The sequence below is a fragment of the Lepidochelys olivacea genome, assembly GCF_965140295.1.
Source record: "Lepidochelys olivacea isolate rLepOli2 genome assembly, chromosome: 3".
Lineage (NCBI taxonomy): Eukaryota > Metazoa > Chordata > Testudines > Cheloniidae > Lepidochelys > Lepidochelys olivacea.
The window spans coordinates 180,245,672-180,265,505 of NC_140413.1; the positions used below are offsets into that span (position 1 = coordinate 180,245,672).

The window sequence follows — 19,834 nt, forward strand, 5'->3', positions numbered from 1 at the left end:
TTCTGAGCAAGGATTGAGCAGTATTTTGGGTGTGCTACTCATGCCTTTGCTAGTTAATAGCATGACTGAATTGGGAGAATGTGTGTTTTGTTTTAGATGCATTTTCAAGACATCCAATATTCTCACTCATGGCCAAGAAGCCCTCCTCGCCTAGCTGGTAGTAAAGGTTTTGGGGCTGAACATAAATGATGGGAGAGAGGAAACAGAAATGGGAGTTAGTGGGATTAAAAAACAAAACCAAAAATTAACAAGCAATTTTCTAGCCCGCTTTTCTTTCTTCTGGACAGTTTTAATATTCTCATGTAATATTTGAAGTATTTCTAATTTGTCACTTGAATGGAGGCAGGTGAGGTGGGCAGAGCTAATCCTTAAATAAAGTTTGAAAATTCTTAAGAGTGAATCAAGATCAGAAGAATTACAGCAATGAAAGTAGAGCAATCTATACATTCACTGGTCAGCCACTGAGATAATTGTACTCTGTACAATCATTAAGTATATCCTTCCCCCTCAGAACATGTCAGCTATTAGCAGCTAGATAAGGGATTTGCATATTAGAACTGCAGAAATTATGCAATTATGCCACCTACCCCCAGCAAGAATGTACGCATTTGCATCAGAGACAAAATTAGTTATACACCAGCAGCTGAACAGTACTGCTGTTTGATGGGGTAGTACAATACACTGACATTAAACTATTTGACAGATGTAGGACTAGATGTGGATTTACCACTAGTCCCAAGTAAGCTTTGTTAGATAGTTCTGCTGCATCAGGAGCAGATCAGGGGCCAATTTATGACCAATTCACAGTTCCTGGTTTTAATCTTACTCTAGGCAGGGCTGGAGGAAGGGGAGAAATAGTTTGCACTAGCCCTTCATCTGGCACAAATTACTTCCACAACAGCTCACAGCTGTGTTAGCTGGTGTACTGGGAGGTGAAGTCAAGCCACAACCCACTCCTCACCTTTGCCTGCTCACCTTTACAGGATGGGGGTAGGGGGGGGAGTAGACGCCTTACGAGGCTGTTCTCCCCACTGTACAGTAATCTGCAGCAATGAATGTAGCTGATGCACAGGAGCAAGGTACCTTATGTTCCCTTTCTCCCCGGAACAGGTGCACGGGGCAAGCCACAAATTTTGCTCATATGAAGAAGCTACATTGTAAAGCATCCTCCTCAAAAACAGAATAAATGTTAAGTATTCAATCTTATTTCTTCTATTTCCTGACTGTGGAGTGATTAATTTCTCAGTCTTAATGATTCATGGACAATTTTTTCCCTTAATTAATCTTGAAAATACTAAGTTAAGGTAAGAAAATCTGAGTTATCCATCACACAGTGCTTCTAACTTCCTTGATCTTGGGCTATCTGGCTCAATAGCTTATGAATGCAGCCATTATTAATTGAGGTCTGGTACTCTAATTGGAATTACTTTATTAATGTATGCTATAATACACTTGCACACACTGGCAATTTCTGCTAGAGATTGGAATAACCTATTAACTCCTCGTCACTTTAGCTAAAGGATGCTGCTGAGCTAAACTCTGAGTGCAGTGAACATTAAATTTGCCTGCTAAAGCAGGCAAAAAGGGTACTGCCTGTGAGCCAAACTTCAGACTTTCAACACTCAACTACTGAACATTTTCTTCAAGCCAGGTCCAGTCTGAAATTTCTAACTTCATCCCTTTCTGAGTTAGTTGAGAGTAAAGTTTCTTTAAATTTGAGCATTTTCTATATTTGAGTATTACAGAAGTGGGTGAACCAATTTTATTCAGCCTCTTCAAGAAAAAAAATCCCAAATTCACCTTTAGATAGAGACCCAGTCTGGAAAAATTTCAATCTTCAACGAACTGGAGGAAGTTAAGAACAAACGAAGAGGCCTGGGTGGGTTTAAAATAAGAGCTGGGATTCAAACTAAGCTATAGCAGTGCTTCTCTTGCATAGAAAGTCAAATGCTCCATTTAAATTAGAAAATTGGTTGGTAAATAATGATTTGACAGTGTTACTACTTATTCACGGTATTCTGCAACTATGTTTGCATCGTGCATGACGGATGTTCTTACATCAGAGAGTACTTTTATTTCAATCTAGATATTCTAAAATAGGTTACAAATTACCATCTGTCTCTCTACACATCTCAGAACACGTTGCTATTAAAATGGAAATAGGTTGTTCAAAAACGTGATCAGTTCATCCATTATTTAACCATACTTGCAGAGACCTGAGATCAGGATTCTGTTTTCCCAGCACAGATTGTTGACATAACACATCCCTAAAAAATATCTTACTTGTGTTTTACAGTCTCTCAACCTTCAGCTCTTGGAGGGTGAACACAGAATCCTAAACTCAGGTCTTGACAAAGAGGTGAAGGTGGAAGCAATGAATATTTGTTTTTAAAGTTTAAGCTATGTTTAAATCTACACACACTGATAAGAGATCTTAACACTTTTTAATAAAGCTTTTAGATCATGTGAATAGGATTAAAGTCTGCAAATACCTAACGTCAGTGCAATAGAATGAAGTCCCAGTTCTAAAGCTGCCCTCTCTGTCAGGTGTACATAGGGTGGTGACCAGACAGCAAATGTGAAAAATCGGGACAGGGTGTGTGTGTGTGTGGGGGTAATAAAAGCCTATATAAGAAAAAGACCCAAAAATAGGGACTGTCCCTATAAAATTGGGACATCTGGTCACCCTAGGTGTACATAAAGTACACATGTGCAAAAGATGGTACATGATTTCTAAAGTTAAGTGAACAAAAGCCAACTGAACATGGAAGCAGTAACCTAAGTCCCCTCGTGTATACACAAATAGGTGACCTGCACATGTACATATGGTATTTTGCAGTATTGTCAACCAAAAGCATTCAAATATCGTAAGTGAGGCACCAAAAAGTCATGATCAGCAAATAATAAATCTTTCTTTGTTTTGCTGAGTGTGAAGAAAGTGGGGGTTTTTTTTTTTTGAGAGAGAACTAATGTTGGACTCTTTTTCCTTGCCTTCTGAACCCTCAGGCTGCAGTCACTTCACATTTCTAAACCACATTGCAACCATAATGGCTGGAAACTTAAAAAACACCAAACCCTGAGGCTCTCACGATGTCTTAACTCCAATAGTTGGAGCTTTAAGAAATACTCCAAATATTGTGATGCTCAATAAAAACTGCAAGAGTTGGCAATGAAGTATTTGCAAGCACGTTAAGCATATGCAAGGGTAAAAGAAAGTGTGTCCAGTTTTGCACAAGGAACCACAACTGGCCATAATTTTTGCACATACAAAAGACAGCGGACTAAAAATTTGGCCCCATATGTGCAAAAGGATCACTAGAGCCAAAATGTTAGCTGAAATTTGGAAACTGTACCTATATTTAGGATGGTTACATAACAGAGGTGTCAATATGACCACTTCATATTCACATGTAGTAACTTCTGCTACTGATAGGATCTCATGTTTAGCTTCAGGATGACAGATATACATCACTGTACTTGATCTGGGCAGGTTGTGTCTCAAAATACAAGGTGTACCATTTCCCATTCCTACAGGATAGTATGGGGTCATCTGCCCTTCTATGTTCTTTGTAGGAATCTGGGTGAAAGAAAAAAGGTTAATTAGAAAATGTAGTAGAGCTGTTTCACTTCTCTGTAATGGCAACACTACAGCTCATTAGACTCCAGGTTTCAATAATGTTTTAATCATATTTTCATTTAGGGATTTTCCCCCCTCCTTTTGCCAAGAGGTAGAGTTTGGTTGTTAGTGGCCAGGAACTTCACAGGTAGAAGAAAGTAGAGAGTTAAGAATCTTAATGTATAATCAGGCAAAACCAATGAGTGAATGGGTAAAGGTTAGGAGCAATAAGGGTTAATAAGATAATGTAAAAGCCCAGGCAGCCTTCAGCAATAGATGGATAGAACTGGGGTAGGGAGTCCTTGGATAAGCAGAGAAATAAGTGCTACCCACTTCGTAATGCAAGAGTTCATAGGTTCTCACATACCATGGATCTGTCTTAAATTTAAGATCTGTGGTGTTACTAAGGGTTTGTTTGTTTTTTTTAAATAAAACTTAGCACTTCAACAAGAATGTGGAAAGTGATTCTTTAAAAAAATAAATTAATGGTCACCCTAGCCTTAACGTCCAGTGTCTTGGGACTGGACAGGGCAAGAAACTCATTGGTGGAAGAGAACAAGTAAGCTTCTCCAAAACTGGACCAGTGATCAAAAAGGGAAAAGAGCTTATTTTCTACTCACGCCTGGATTAGTGAACTGAACATTTAATCATATCTACATTTAAGTTGCCTTCATTGTTGATGGCAAAAGTGAAAGCAACATTTTACACTTGCCTCTTTCAGATTTTCCTTTTCGTCTTGATCTACAGAATAATATAAGAATGAGAGAAGTGTAAAGGTCTTTAAAATATATATAAAATAATAAAGATATAAATTTATATACAAAGTTATGCTAGGTAAGAGATTCAGTTTTAGAAATAAAGGCATTTCCTCTCAGCACACCAGCCCTGATGTACCATACTGACATTTTCATGTGAGACTAAGCAAAGTTTCCTTACACAATTATAATTTGCTTAATACTGGCTTTCACTGAAATATGCTTGTATATTAGAATAATGTTGTCAAATATTACATGGCAAATGTTTGTCCTAAAGTACTATAAAACTTATAATTTAATGTGTCAAATCTTCCCTTAATCTTAAATTTTTACTTATGTTGATAGGTCTGTCACTTAGGATTTTTTTCTTTTTAAATGGATTAACTTAAATAATATTGGTTCAAAGATTTTTTGTATACTTTGTATTTCACAGCACTTTGTGTACAGTCAGTTTGTCTACTCAGTCTCACCTGTCTGTAGAAGTAGGGGCAAGAAGAAAATGCAGTTGTAAAATGAAGACACTGGTAAGGGGACTGGAGCAAGCAGAGTAAATTCTTTTAAAATGATTAGTTTCAAAGTTAGTGTCCCGTTAAACAAAAAATGTCTCTTATGTTTGGAAACTCAAGACAAGCCAGGTTCTGCGCTGTGGTAAGGTCACTTTATGCTAGAACAGTGCCAAGTGACCTTACTGATGCCCTAAAGGAGCAACTGACCACTTCCTTCATAATGAAGGAATTCTTTTTGCTGGCACAGCAGACTACGCTTACATCTCCTGCCTCTCCCCACTCTTTGTGCTTAGGGAGCATGCTGGAAGCAGGGCTAGAGTGTACTGCATGCCAATGATCACTTGTTTATTTTCCCCCAGTTGGGCGCTACAAGTTGGTACAGGTCTCAACAGCTTTACGGTTCTCTAACCAGTGCCAGAGACGGATCAGCATAATTGCTAGTGAGATAAGAAAGGAGACTTCAGGCCACCGTGACATCCCTCCCTTGAGCTGCACCAAGCTTGCTTTAGCACACCTGGGGACTGACACCACAATGTTTTGGGATTCTTTCGTACCCTACTCAAGACTATGCTGGCACCAATTATGTTAATGCACAAGTATAAGGTGAGCCAAGGAATTTCAACTCCATATGAAGTACAGAAAAAAATAATATTGTCACCTAATGGAAAAGGACAGAATAACTCAAAAAAGGATGTTAACATTTCTAAGGTCCCAATCCACCTCCAGAGATGATGCACTTTTACCATTGTGCGCTAAATTTTAGCCAAAATCTGCAAGGTACTGTACATATAAGACAGTCTCTGCCCTGAATTACTTAGAATTTTAAACACAAAAAAACAGTCAAAAACTGGGTTAACAGGCTACAGCATACAAGAGGAGGGATTAGGACAAAGACTGGCACACAGCTTCATTTTTAATATTTTGTATATATGTTCTATCCCCAACTGCCCTTCTACCAAGCCATAATTAGCTGGCAGATTAGTTGGCACCCAGTAGGTGGTCTGACTGAACTAATAGGATGGGGGGGGGGGTGAGGTGCCAAGAGGAAATTACCACAAAACAATGGAGTTATGAAAAGTAGCATTCCACTGTGTTCTATTTCTCTCTTCCATTGGAAAGCACATTGGACATTTTTCCATAAATAAATTCTAGCATATTTTTGTGAAAACAACAAATAATACCAGAATGTATACATCATCAGCATTAGCAAAAACCCCACAAACAAAAAACAGAGACAAACCTGGGTCTGATAATGGACTCTTTATCAGCATGTTCCCAAGGTAGTACTCTTGGATGTTTATTTTCTAGAACCAAAAACAAATACAATTATAGTTTTGTTTGTTAAAGCTAACTTTCTCCACATAAGCTTCAACTGTGCTTTCTGTTCATTCCTGTCAGAATTAATTTGTGGTAACTTCAGCATCAAAGTGTCAGTTTTAAATTGTTCTATTTTTTGTTTGGGTCTCATAAGCTTCTACAAACATACCTGGCCAGTTTCTTTCTCTTCATGGTATTGACGAATATATTTTCCATGGCAGACTTCATAAGTCCAGTAAGATTCAATCTAAAAAAATATTCATGTTTTACTCAGCAACATGAGTCTGGCAATCAACATTTTCCAAAACTTTAGGACTTAATTTGGACAGATAAGTAGCAAAATCAACCCCCTGTCAGTAGGATGATGGAACCCTCAAGTAGCAAAAAACTGCAGTGAGTTTTCCCAGCATTCCAGGGATATTAACTGTGTTCCAAATATGCATAATGGGTGAAATTACTGTGGTTTTTTTGCTGATGTAGTGTATCATTTTTTATGCAGATGAGAGCCAAATACATCCCCACCAACCCAGAGCCAGATTGTGAGGCCGCAGCACAGACCTGCTGTGGCCACTACTATGGACTATACGTTGAATTATTAGTTGCAGCCCACTCCCCTTCCCATACCACTTGTGTGGAGGTGTTGGGCCACTGGGTCTGAACAATAATGGATATGGAATGTACTCTCCCTGGTCCATCCTCAGTGCTAGCTTGCCGGGGACAAGTATTAGTTAACCTCCACACGGGGGTCCAAGGGGTTGTCCCTCCCCTGCTTTGTGGCCACTCAGCCCAGGACAAATGCAGAGATAAGGTAGTATGGAGGGACTTTGGTACTTGGATGAATTTCATCCTGTGAAAGAATTCTGGGTACCTAAGGCTTTGATGGTGAGTGAATCTGGTCTAATCACACTTGTCAGGGTTCACTGGCCACTCTTAAAAACGTAGCAACTTTTTTTCACGTAGTAAAGTTATGTTTGAGAGGCAAACTTCGGGGGTCTGTGGAGGCTTTTAGCCTGGTCATACATTCAAGACAGGCCTTGTAACCACAACTGTCCTGTATTATGGTTTGCATACTGGAAGTATGATGACAAATTGTTTGTATAATCACCTTCTCTACAATTATTTAAGTACTTTGAATGCAATTTTTTCAGCAATACTATTAAATATTAACACTAATGAAGTTTATAAAACATGCCTGCTTTCACTGCTAAATGGAATTGCATACATATTTTAATGTTTATTGTAGTCAACTGTAAATAGGTTGAAATGTAGATGGTTTATTCTGGTAATTTGCAAATTAGAGTGAAAACAGAAAGAACATACTCTATATGAACAACTACTTTGTTTGAAAAGAGGTTCCAACAATTCTCCTGGACTAGGCCCTTTGTAATCCTTTTCTTCTTCCTAGAACAACAAAGTTTCACACTTTTAGCTATATATGCAATATTAAAATTAAATGTACAATAGTCAGATCGTTCATTTGAATAAGGAAAACAATCACTTCCAAAGATTAAGATACAGAATCTCTGTCTCCAATAACATGCTGTGTGGTGATTAAAAGAAACTTTAAATTTTAGTTATTAGGAAGGGACACTGAAGAAAAGTATAAGAGTCATAAATAAATCCGTCGAACCAAACAAATCCAGGAATTACAGATTTGGAACTGCAGAAATATGGCTTTTTTGTATTTTTAGAAGTACTAGAGTTCAACCTGCTGATGACAAAATAAGATACAAGCATTCAAATTGAGGTGTGAATAATTTCTATAGCACTGAAAACATTTCACACCTGTTTCTTAATTCAATATTTGTGTTGCAAATGTACATTTAAAAGGTAGCTGTCACCAGTTTTTCACAGAACAAAAATCTGAATCTAATTTAAAAAAAATGCAGAAGATTCAGTGAAAAATGATTAGTGATGTGTGCCACTAACACACGCACACATACATTAAAGAGATTTCCATTGTACTGTCTGTTAGAACTAGCAAATACTTCTACAATAGTAGTATCTAAATAAAGAAGTCTGACAAAGAAGAGGTACATGGTGCAGAGGAGAGCAGAAGTGTCAGCAGCACTTATAGTGGACATCATATTGCAAATTCAAAGGTTGTGGACAATTAAGGCAATATTCTCTAATGCAAAGTTCTAGGTCTGAGAGACTCCAACCTGACCTGGTTTTCAACCTTTTTTCAAGTCACCTCTTTCTTTGCAATGGATTTGTAGATGGAGACTCCTATAGCTCCTCCCTGCATACCACATTCTAGCATAGTTGTGGCCTTCTCCCCATTCTCTCTCTCTCTCTCATGGTCTTTTCTGTCTCTTTTTGTCATATTTTCCCTTTTCTATTTTATTGTTGTTCTCTCCTTTTTTGCTTCCCTTCTCCACATACCTGAATGCTACATGGTGCTCTGACTCACCTGATAGAGCCATGGGGTTGGGTAGCAGAATCTTGTGAGTGAGCCAAGAGCCACAGAAGAGAAGCTAAACTTTTACACATAAGCTGATCCCACAGCTGGCTGCACAGGCACAAGCAGACACCTACTATTTTACATGAAGTAGCTGCAGAAGGATAAGTTCAACAGGAAGTGAGGTGGATATAAAGTTATGTAGCTTGCCTGTCTCCACTGCTTCTTCTCCTCTATCTGCCCCCTCCTGGCCTACTCTTGTGCTACTGCCTCTCCTGTGCAGAAACCACATCCCCTCTCTCGGGGGAGGGGAGAACCTTCCCAAAGTTACTTTTATGGGAGAAGATGAGATATTCTGAAAACTGGCAGTACAGTGCTTTGCTCCTACCCAGTCATCCATCACTGCCCAGGGAAAAACCCAGTAATGGAGTAGCCGTAGTATTAGTTAGAACCTCTGTGGCTATGACCAGTGGTTAAAGCAGTGGTCCCCAAATTGTGGGGTGCACACCCGAATGTTTGGGGGGCACGCAGCAGGGCCTGGATGACCCCCCACAGGGGGCAGGAGGGAGCAGCAACCAGCCCTGCTCTATCTCCAGCCCAGCTCCAATCCCAATTGCAGCTCCACTCCAACCCTAGCCCAGCTCCACTCCGCCCCCAGGCCAGCTCTGCCCTCATTCCTTCTCTGCCCCCAGGCCAGCTCCGCTTCTAGCCCACCTCCTCCCCCATCCCAACTGCTGCCCCCAGCTCTGCCTTAAGCCCAAGCTCCTCTGCTGAGGAAGCCTTGGCTGTGCAGTAATGAAGGGAGGGCACAGACAGATTCCATTACTGATAAGGCAGGGGGGCACGACAGGAAAAGTTTGGGCACTATCGGGTTAAAGCAAGGGGGAAGTACAGCGTCCCGCTACTGTCCTTAGCTGATATAAATGTCTTTCTTCCACACTTTCCTGCTCCTCCATGACTCTTGTTCCAAGAGTGCCTCTTCCTATTTCAATCTGCTTTAAATACCACTTATACCTAAGGCTACACTTATGTCACGGAGGTCATGGAAGTCACGGAATCCATGATTTCCAGAGACCTCTGTGACATTTTCTGCTTCAGTCCCTGGAGTTATGGGACTGGAGCTGGCAGCCAGCGGGGCCCCGGCAGGGTTCCAGCAACAGCCTCTTCAGTGTCCCCCTGCAGATTTCCAGGGACAAGAGACAGCCTCCTCAGGGTTCCAGTGACTGGGGACAGCCTCGCAGGGGAAGGGAGGGGGAAAGAACCCTGCAGCTCCCAGCTCCCATGGTGGCACGGGAAACCATGGAGCCGCAGGAGTAAGTCAGACAGGTCATGGCTTTCATTAATTTTTGTTTATTGCCCGTGATCTGTTTACTAAAAACAACCATGACAAAAATTTTAGCCTTACTTAAACCCAATGTTATTAGTTACCCAAACAAGAGGTGATGCTAGTGGACAGCGCATCTCTCCACCAACATTGGCTATTGCAAGCACATGAAACCGGTCTTTCTACTCTCTACCTTGGCTTCTCATACTATAACATCCCAAGTTAAAGTCACTAAATAGTTTGGGCCTAGAATTTCTAAAAGATCGCCTAAAGCTTCAGGATGAAGACCTTGCTTAACAGCTTCACTCCTCAGGCACAACAGAACTTTTTATAAGGATAAGCTAATCTGTGCAGAACACAAAGGTTTTCCAAGTTTTCTTGCTCCAAGACTGTGAAATGAACTCCTGGAACTACGGACCATCACCAGCTTCACCACTGCAGGTTCCATTGCAAATGCAAGGTGCATTTTGACCTGCCTTCTCCAATACAAATACAGAACTGTGTGTACAATAAAAAACAAATAAATGCCCTAACACAGTGGTTCTCAAACTTTTGTAGTGGTGACTCCTTTCATACAGCAAGCCTCTGAGTGTGACCCCCCCCTATAAATTAAAAACACTTTTTTTTATATTTAACACTATTATAAATGCTGGAAGCAAAGTGGGGTTTGCAGTGGAGGCTGACAGCTCATGACCCCCTAGGTCATAACATGCAACCCTGAGTGGCCCCGACCTCCCAAGTTTGAGAACCCCTGCCCTATCAAAACAAAACATTACATTGCACATGCAATTGTTCCAGTGTGGAGAGGATGAAAGAGAGACAGAATGTTAGTCACACTTCTTAATGCACTAGTGCAGGGGTGGGCAAACTATGGCCCGCGGGCCACATCCGGCCCACCAGCCATTTTAATCCGGCCCTCGAGCTTGTGCTGGGGAGTGGGGTCAGAGGCTGTTCCATGCGGCTCCCGGAAGCACAGGCATGTCTGCCCTCTGGCTGCTACACATGGGGCAGCCAGGGATATCCACTCCGCATTCTGTCCCCGCCCTGTCCCTGCAGCTCACATTGTCCGGGAACCTTGGCCAGTGGTAGCTGTAGGGGCGGAGCCTGTGGAGGCGGCAGCGCTCAGCAGAGCTGCCTGGCCGTGCCTCTGCCTAGGAGCTGGAGAGGGAACATGCCGCTGCTTCCGGGAGCCACTTGAGGTAAGCGCCGCCCGGAGCCTGCACCCCTGAGACACCCCCCTGGGCCCCAACACTTTGCTCCAGCCTTGATCCCTCCCCCCATGCTCCAAACCCCTTGGTCCCAGCCTGGAGCCCCCCCAAACCGCTCATCCTCAGCCCCATCCCAGAGCCTGCACCCCCAGCTGGAACCCTCATGCAGCCCCCTCCCCCGCCTGGAGCCCCCTCCTGCACCCTGCACTCCTTATTTCTGGCCCCACCCTGAAATCTGCATGCCCAGCCCAGAGCCTGTACCTCCTCCCACAGCAACGCCAATTTTGTGAGCATTCATACAATTTCTATACCCAGATGCCCACCCCTGCAGGAGTGGAAGGTGCTCAGATATTCGCGATGAAGATGGTATAAGAATCTGTGGCTCTGGAATTAAGGCACATAACTGAGACTAGCCAACCCACCAATCATTTTCCCTAATTAAGGACGTCAGGACTGGTTCACACCAAACCCACTAAAAACAGAACTACCATATTGTCTATAATGAACACGTTTAATTATAGAACTGCCATACTGTGAAACATTTTGCAGAGAAATTTTGTTTTAGAAAGGAAGAAAACTATTTAATATTACAGATGTGTCACTAACAATCTATAATTGCAACAACTTGATTTAAGCTTACCTCATCTCCGTTTGCTATCAGTGGAAGTATACATTTATATTTTTCTTTATCTACAGTTGTCATAATGATGTAATTATCTTCTTTGTACAAAACACCAGTTGTTGGCTAAAAGTAAAACAAAAACAAATCCCATGAAGATGGATTTTTTTTGAAAATGCTATAAAAACTCAAATATATTCCTAGCCCTAGGTACAAAGCAGTTTATTAAAGGAGTTCCCTGTATCTTATCAGGTCCTAGAGATGTCAGCAGACTGCTTTTTACCATTTGCAGTGACAGTTTGTCTTCTGATCTTTGTCTTAACCTTTTTTTGCTCCTCTGCCTTTGTCTAAACTCTCCCTACCCCCATGTTCCTCTACCCCAGTTTTTCTTTCATCCTATTTACTCATTCCCTCTCCTTTCCCCTGTTCCATAAAAATAAGAGAACTTGTAAGATATAACTTCCAAATGAATAGGGTGATGATGGGCTATGCTGTACCTCTTTCCTCTAACCTTTCCTTGTTTTACCTAGACTGTAAAATCTTCAAGGCAGATGCAGCGTCTTCCTTTGCTTGAACAGAGTTTAATACAATGGGCCCCAACCCCACTTCCAAACGAAGTCTGTAATAAAACAACAGGAGCGTAGAGTAGATTACCATACTTTTCCTTTCTTTTAAAGGCACATCCGAATCCCAGACTGCTTCTAACACTGAAAAAGGTACGGCATGTTGGGGTCCCATCTTTGTATCTCAATGACTGTCACTGCAAATATACTCAGTTTACAAAGGAAGATGATTTTCCCAACTACGACCATGCACATTCAGCCTGGGATTTCTCTCGAGCTGGTGCAATCCCCTCCTGAAGGTTCCTCACACCGAATGCCGTGCACAGCCATGGTCGCGATGCGCAATGCATAATCCAGCGCCGTCTCCCACAGCACGGACAAAGGCATCGGAGTTAACGAAATAAACCCGGGTCCTTGTCAGACAGTAAGACTTTAACTAAAGATGCACGAGCAGATTTGTGGATTTAAAATATTTGTCTAGTCACTCTTCTGACCATAACCACACGGCGCGACTCCCCCGCCCGCCGGGGCTCCCACCGACCGAATGCCCCCCGGGGTCTTCCCCGCCCGCCGGCCCGGGCGCTCCCGCACTGACCAGGCTGAAGTCGGTGCCGGGCCAGTTCACCCTGAAGGGGATGTCGTCGCTGAGCTGCGGGAGGGCTCGGCCGCCGCCGCCGCCCCCGGCCCCCGCCAGGACCCCGCCCAGCAGCGCCAGCAGCGCCGCCGGTCCCAGCCGGCACCGCCTCATCCCGCCCGGCGGGGGGCTGTGGGGACCGATCGGGAGAGAGCCTGCAGCCACCCAGGCACAACCGCGAGCAACCACCGGCCACGTCTGCTTCCGGTGGAGTGCCTAACGCCATTTCCGGGGCGGGCCGAGTGCACATCAACATCCGGGTCACGGAGATCGCCCGAGCCGATGGCCCGCTTCCGGAGTGAGGCCACCAGTCGGACTCGGTAAGAGGCGTCGGGGTTTGTCCTCTTGCGGCCCGGAGCTTCTGATGGTACCGGGCCGGGCGGTCCCTGGGCTCTGGTTCCCCAGCGCCTGGCTGGGAGCCTCCCGCTGGAGAGATCCGCGCCTCTCCCCGCCCCCTCCCGGCTCGGGCCCCGGTGCTTGGCGCTGTACAGAAATATACCCGGAGCCGGGCCCGCTCGCAGAGCGCAGGCCGCTGTGGCCCTGGGGCAAACAGCGCCTGGTGGGCCGGTCCCGAGAGGCGGCCTCGGGATGGCCATGCGCAGGGAGGGGATCGCTCTGCGCGGGTTGCATTTCACTTGGGGCTGGGTGTGCGGGGCGGCCCCGAGCTCCCTGCCTGCCCGTGGCCCGTGGTCCGTCTTGCGGCGGCCCCGAGGATGATGCTCTACCGAGCCGGCTCACAGTGCCGCCCCGAGGTCGGGGGATCGGGCCCTCTGCGCGGTTCATTGTCACGTTCCCCTGGATATGCTCAGAAACGCTTTTCTGCCGCTGGGTCTTCATGTGACCAAGTTCTTCTCAGCTGGCTGCAGGAGGGCTGGCAAGCGGGCAGGGCTAGCACCAGGGTGCGGACAGACCGTCTCTCGTCGGTCTGTCAGCGGGCCGCCCATTGGACGGGTTGCTAGTGTAACTTCTCTGGCACGCACAGGTAGTGAGAGTTGGTCCTTAGCCTGGAAGAAGCTGCGTGTCCTCATCTCCTCTGAAGTCAGTGGGAGTTCAGGGCTCCTAGCACCTCACTGGATTGGTTCCAGAGTTTGTTTCCAGGTATGTGGCTAGGGGTGGGTGGGGAGTGGAAACTTTCTCTGTGCTTGCTGGCGACTTTTAGCTCTTCATAGAAGCCTTATGTTAAGCAAATGGAGTAAAATAAAATAACATAGATTGTTTTTTGCTGCCCATTGTTACAGGTAATCCCCAGGGACTCTCTGGCTGTGGAAATGTCATATGTTAACTAATGAAGACTAAATAAGTGTCAAAACAGGTAGGTACTCTGTTTTACTTAAGCAGCCAAAGGGATAATAGAGGTTGTTTTTAAGCCCTGTGCTGAAAAATGGACTCTTGGTGGAACCCTTCTTTTATTAGAATACTCTAAAGCAGAGTGGGGTCTGCCTTTGTCCCCTAGTTGCTACCTCAGTAAGAATGTTTCCTCATAATGTTAGTAACAGTGGTTAATGACCAGACAGTGGGCCTTATCCAGAGTGTTACATGAATGTAAAGCTGATGTGTGATCAGAATATCAATTGTGTTACTTCTGGTTTACATCAGCGTGATGTAGCATGATGCTACTGTGATGGGGGCTATGTAAATACATAGTAAAGTATTAAATTATATTGTTCTGCAGGGGAGAAGTGTGTTCTGTTGAGTATTTGGCTGTTATATGGTAAATATTTGTTAAGCTTACCTTATTGTTTACATCTAAAAGTATAAAAGATATTTTCTGAGACCTGTGCTGTTTTAATTAAATAGATTTTATCATGTCATGTTTTACAGATTTGTGTAGTAAAAATACATTTCTTTAAAAAATTAGAATTGAAATATTTATTGGCATGCACCCAACACCCCAAATAAACACGTTAAGGAATACCTGGCATGCTTCTAATGAATTGCACGCTTTCTGGCATAAGATATACAAACTTTTTCAGTACTTCCTATTTGATGCAACACCATAGCATGTATTGTACTGGTCATTTCATACCTGCCATTGAACAGTGATGGAGATGGAAGCCTGTCTGCATTGTTGATTACTCCTTTTCACTCCTCCCCCCCACTCCACCCACCCAGCCACCCACCCACCCACATTGCAAGTTGCTTTTTAATGACGTTAATATAGTTAGGTGGGGAGAGAGGGAAGAAGGAAGGTGTCTTATGTTCTCTTTTTAGGTAGACTCTGGTCTTCAATACTATTCAGTAATGTATCTGATGTTGCAAGCAGAATTTCAGTATTAAAGGCACTTCCACTGAGGGCTAGTCTATGCCTTGCTTTAGCATTCTGTCCTGTCTCTGCTGGTTTGACACTGAGAATTAATCTCTTTCTTCATTTTCTATTACACTGTTGTTAGTACTAAATATTATGAAGTCACCCAGAGGCTCCACTCAGGATAGGGGCCCTGTTGTCCTAGACACTAGATAAGAGAGAATCCTTGCCCTAGAGGTCTTATAGTTTAAAAGATACAGAACAAGTGGAGCGTAAGTGATAGGGATATAACATGCAAGTAAATGAATGTGATGAAGAATTGGCAGAGTTTTATTAGATACACTTTCTAAAAATAGCTTTAATTGGAGATAGAGGTAGGATGAGGAATGACAGGAGTGAAGAAGTTGGAAGAATAAGGAAGTAGGAAAAGGAAAGAAGGGGAAGAGAGTAAAATCTCATCATATGTCTGGAAGGAGTCATGGCAGTGGTGAGCCTTAAGAAGGATGTAAGCTTTATGGCTTATAATATACTCTTCCCCTGCATAAGGAGTGGCATGGGAGAAAGTACAAAGGTGTTCTCCACCAACCAGTCAGCTTTTCCTATTCAAGACTGGGAACACTGGAGCAAAGTCAGAGGTAGATTTTTTCAATAAGTTGTTAGAACAACTAGGTAAGGTAGGACTAAGGCCTGGTCTGCACTTAAGATTTACAATATAATTATTTTGATTAGTGGTGTGACTTTTTTACGGAAATATCTATACCTGAAAAAACTCTAGTGTAGATGTAATTATGCTATTATAAAGGTGATTTATACTGGTATATTTTATTCCTTTCCCATACAGGAATAGCATGTGTGCATACTCTCTCTTTATCTCTCTAGCATAGGGGTGGGCAAACTTTTTGGCCTGAGGGCCACATCTGGGTATGGAAATTGTATGGCGATCCATGAATGCTCACGAAATTGGGGGTTGGAGTGCAGGAGTGGGTGAGGGTTCCAGCTGGGGGTGCAGGCTCTGGGGTGGGGCTGGAGTTGGGAGTGCAGGAGAGTGCTCTGGGCTGGGACTGAGGGGTTCGGAGAACGGGAGGGGGTCAAGGGTGCAGGATCTGGGCGGCACTTACCTCAAGCAGCTCCCGGAAGCAGCAGCAGCATGTCCCCCCTCCAACTGGTAGGAGTGGTGCTTGGGGCAAGGGTAGCATGAGGAGCTCACTGGCTGCCCCTACGCATAGGAGCTCGAGCGGGGACATGCCACTGCTTCCAGGAGCCACAGCACATGTGGAGCGGGGCAAGCTCGTGACCCTGCTCCCTGGTGGGAGCTCAAGGGCCAGAATAAAACATCTGAAGGGCCAGATGTGGCCCCTGGGCCGTAGTTTTCCCACCCCTGCACTAGCAACTTTTTACTGATATATCTGCATCCACACTAAGGGGATTGTACTGCTTTAACTATACTGGTGTACTTTTTAGTGTAGGCAAGCCCTAGGTTGTGAAAGGCCTTAAAAGTACAGAAAAGAAGCCTGTGTTTGATGTGGAAGTGAAGGGGAAGCAAGGGGAAGGATCTAAAGAGGGGTTGATGTCAGGTTGAGGAGCCAGGAAGATGATCTTAGCAGCAGATTTTGAATGGACTTGACGGGAGCAAGTTTGAGGGGAGTCAGGCCCCAAATGGAAGAGGTTATAGTAGTCTGGTTGCAAAATGACGAGGATTTGAATCAGAGTTTTAGCTGTGCGGAGAGAGGGGAAAGGCCAGATCTTAGAGATGCTATATAAAAGAAGCAGCAAGATTTAGATATGGCCTGAATGTGTGGGTCTAGAGAGAGAGTTGAGGCAAAGGTATTGTGCAGATTATGGTCATGAACAACTAGAACGAAGATGATGATTTCCACAATGTTTAAAGGAGGGGGAGAAGGGATGGTGGAAGGTGGCTGTTTTGGCTATGTTGAGTTTTCGCTGTTGGACTGTATATGAATGATGAGATATCAAGATGAGATGCTAGGGAGAATAGAGGAAGATGGGATAGAGAGGTAGTCTGGTGAGTCACTTGCATAAGATGATAGTCAAAGCTATGCTTGTAGAAGAGGAGGTGGCCAAGGACAGAGCCTCGGGGAATGCCTATAGAGACGGGGAAAGAGGAAAACAGCCCACTAAATGAAACACATCACAGGCAGTTGCTGTGAAGGTGATTAATGTCATATGCAGAGGATCATGACCTTAGGTGAGGAATAAGCAAGAGGCGGTAAACCCTTAAAGGTATTTTCATGGAAAAGTTGCTAGTAGTAGTTAAGAATGAGGGTAGAAAAACAGAAAAATCATACAGGAAGGAGGCCTCAGGACCTCTAACATTATGAACCCTTTCTTGCTTGCTAAAAGTTAAATATTTAAAAAGTGCATACCTCCCTTCTAAAAGGTGCCAGCCTGCCAATACTGGAAACCAAAGTCCCCTAACCACAGAACAGATAGATCACGAGCAATGAGTGTTTTTCCTCATGCAGCCTTGATTATGTTCCTCAGCTCTGTTCTAAGACCACTGTAGAAAGTGAAAAGTTCAATTTCCATTTCTTTTTGATTTTTAGCCTGTGTGCAGAACTGGCCAGCAATGATAGGCATTCTGAGGTTAATTTTTAGCTATGTGGATAGCTGTCCACTGGAAGCACGATAAATCTGATTTGTGTAATGCGCCAAACACCTGTCATGTGGAAACTTGTACTTATTACAAATCTTATTACAGACTTTTGATATAGTGTTGAAAGGACCTGTCAATACGGCCAATTCACTGAGCTATCGAGGCATGGGTTTTTCCTGAATCATCACCAAGGGTATATGATAAGGATTCTTCCCAACCCAGGGCAATGACAAGCTGGTCTGAGGGCTATGATTTCCACCCAAAGCCCTCCCACTTTATATTCCATCTCTCTTGTACAACAACGGCAGCAGCTGTAAATGCAGCCAAGGCCCCAATTTTCTCTGAGAATATAACATTGTTTTGTGCACGTCCCTGGGAATACCTGAGGGAGAATGCAGTAACGTTCCTATCTGATTCTCACAGCTATCCTGGCCTGAAATTCACAGGTCCATAGACTGGACTCTTGCACATCCCCAGCCTAAAGTTTTTAGTCCGTTACCTGACTTATTGTAACGTAAAATCTCTTCCAATTCGGTCAGCATTCAGGATTCGTATTTCTTGCTTAGAGAGTGATCCCATGCAGCTCTGACAATTTGTTACAGGAGGTGTTGCTGATATTAAATTTTCTCTTGGTATATTCTAGCAAGAGTTCTTTGTTTTTAAAAAGAGAATTTTGTATTTGTGCATTGTAACTATAGAAACAAAATAAAAATACTGTGTATATTGCCTCTTATGATCTGACTAGTGTCTTGTTCATCATTGCCCTGCACAATCATTTACACCAGTGCAAAATAAGTGCAAAATGTATCCCCATGTTAATGGTAACATTTTACACCTCATTAGCAGTCAGGTCTGGTCTAAACTTGAAAGTTATACTAGTATAAATATTTCAGATACAGGTGTGAATTTTTACCAAAATAGTTATATTGGTACAAATCCTAGTATGGACTCAGTTAAACTGATATAAAGGTGCCTTATATCAGTATAGCTTTTTTTCCTTCCCATATGAAAATAAGGAGTAATGGTATAAGCACATTTATCTCAATATAACTGCGTTCACTTCACACACTTTAGCTACATCCATGTAGTTAGAGCTGTGCAGCTTTTGTGAGTAGATGAGCACGTAGTCTTCGAGAGAGACTAACTCAACTTGAACTTAGTGAGAGTTAAACTGAAAGGGAAACAGCATTAAGAACCTCAAAATTAGGAAGGGTCAGTGTTCAGATGGAAGATGCACATAAACAGGTTAACCAAATAGAATATCTGACAATAAAGGAAGATGAGAAAGGAAGTCAGCTAGAGTCCTTAAATTAAGAAATATAATTGTTTTGTAGCACTCACTTCTCTTGAGGGAAAGAAAGATGCAGTAGAGTTGTATCTTTTATAAATGGGAATTTAGAATGACTGGGAAATTTTTCGAAGTGAATTTTGAAAAACGTATTAAAAAACATTTACAGTGACTGTTTAAGGGCTACATTTCTAAAAAGACCTGAAGTCTGCAGACAAAAATGCATGCGCATGCTTCCTTTCCGACAATAGGGTGTTCAAATTCTTTGCTCTAATTGTATACCCACATTTGTAGGCATAATTGTGTGTACATTTTTTCATGAGGACTTCTGTTTTGAAATTTTGGCCCTGTCACTCATCTACAATCACTTACATTACAGAAATACATATTTTGTTCTGTTTTGGATGATCGGGATTTATGAACAGTTTAAAAGTAAGTCAGGAAATCATAATTACTGTGTCACAGTTTCAGGAGCTAAGATATTTGAGTAACACAACCTGTTACTGTTAAAGCTGTGACAATCCTAGCTTGTGGCTCTGGAGCTGCAGGATCCTACAAGTGGCTCACTGTTCTGTTCACATATCTGGGACCCTGCAGCACTGTGAGTGGAATGCCCAGTCATGCGAGCATATGCCTACATTATCAGACAAAACAGAAAGCACTAGGCAAATGGTCCTGGGGGGGAGCTGCTGCATTTAATTTCTCAGCCTCCCTTCTCTGCCTCTTGCTTTATGAGACCCAGAC

The 19,834-nt window shown here is 43.2% G+C and overlaps 2 protein-coding genes across 6 annotated transcripts in view; one reads left to right on the forward strand and one right to left on the reverse strand.

Moving 5' to 3' along the window:
* Positions 1 to 13,151, reverse strand: part of ERLEC1 (endoplasmic reticulum lectin 1) — a 30,735-nt gene extending 17,584 nt beyond the window's left edge. For all 4 annotated transcript variants that reach the window (XM_084623789.1, XM_084623787.1, XM_084623788.1 and 1 more), the window contains exons 1-7: positions 12,905 to 13,151; positions 11,768 to 11,872; positions 7,515 to 7,595; positions 6,364 to 6,441; positions 6,118 to 6,181; positions 4,329 to 4,357; positions 3,354 to 3,577 (exon numbers count right to left, since the gene is read on the reverse strand). In XM_084623789.1, coding sequence (XP_084479915.1) covers positions 3,354 to 3,577; positions 4,329 to 4,357; positions 6,118 to 6,181; positions 6,364 to 6,441; positions 7,515 to 7,595; positions 11,768 to 11,872; positions 12,905 to 13,057 — 734 coding nt within the window. In that variant the 5' untranslated portion in view covers positions 13,058 to 13,151. The remainder of the gene's footprint in view (positions 1 to 3,353; positions 3,578 to 4,328; positions 4,358 to 6,117; positions 6,182 to 6,363; positions 6,442 to 7,514; positions 7,596 to 11,767; positions 11,873 to 12,904) is intronic.
* Positions 13,152 to 13,182: 31 nt separating this feature from the next.
* ASB3 (ankyrin repeat and SOCS box containing 3) overlaps positions 13,183 to 19,834 on the forward strand; it is a 130,048-nt gene continuing 123,396 nt past the window's right edge. The window contains exons 1-3 of one of the 2 annotated variants that reach the window (XM_084623785.1): positions 13,183 to 13,263; positions 13,926 to 14,041; positions 14,182 to 14,255. The gene's annotated coding sequence lies outside the window, so the exon portion shown is untranslated. The remainder of the gene's footprint in view (positions 13,264 to 13,925; positions 14,042 to 14,181; positions 14,256 to 19,834) is intronic. The other variant, XM_084623784.1, reaches the window with a different exon arrangement.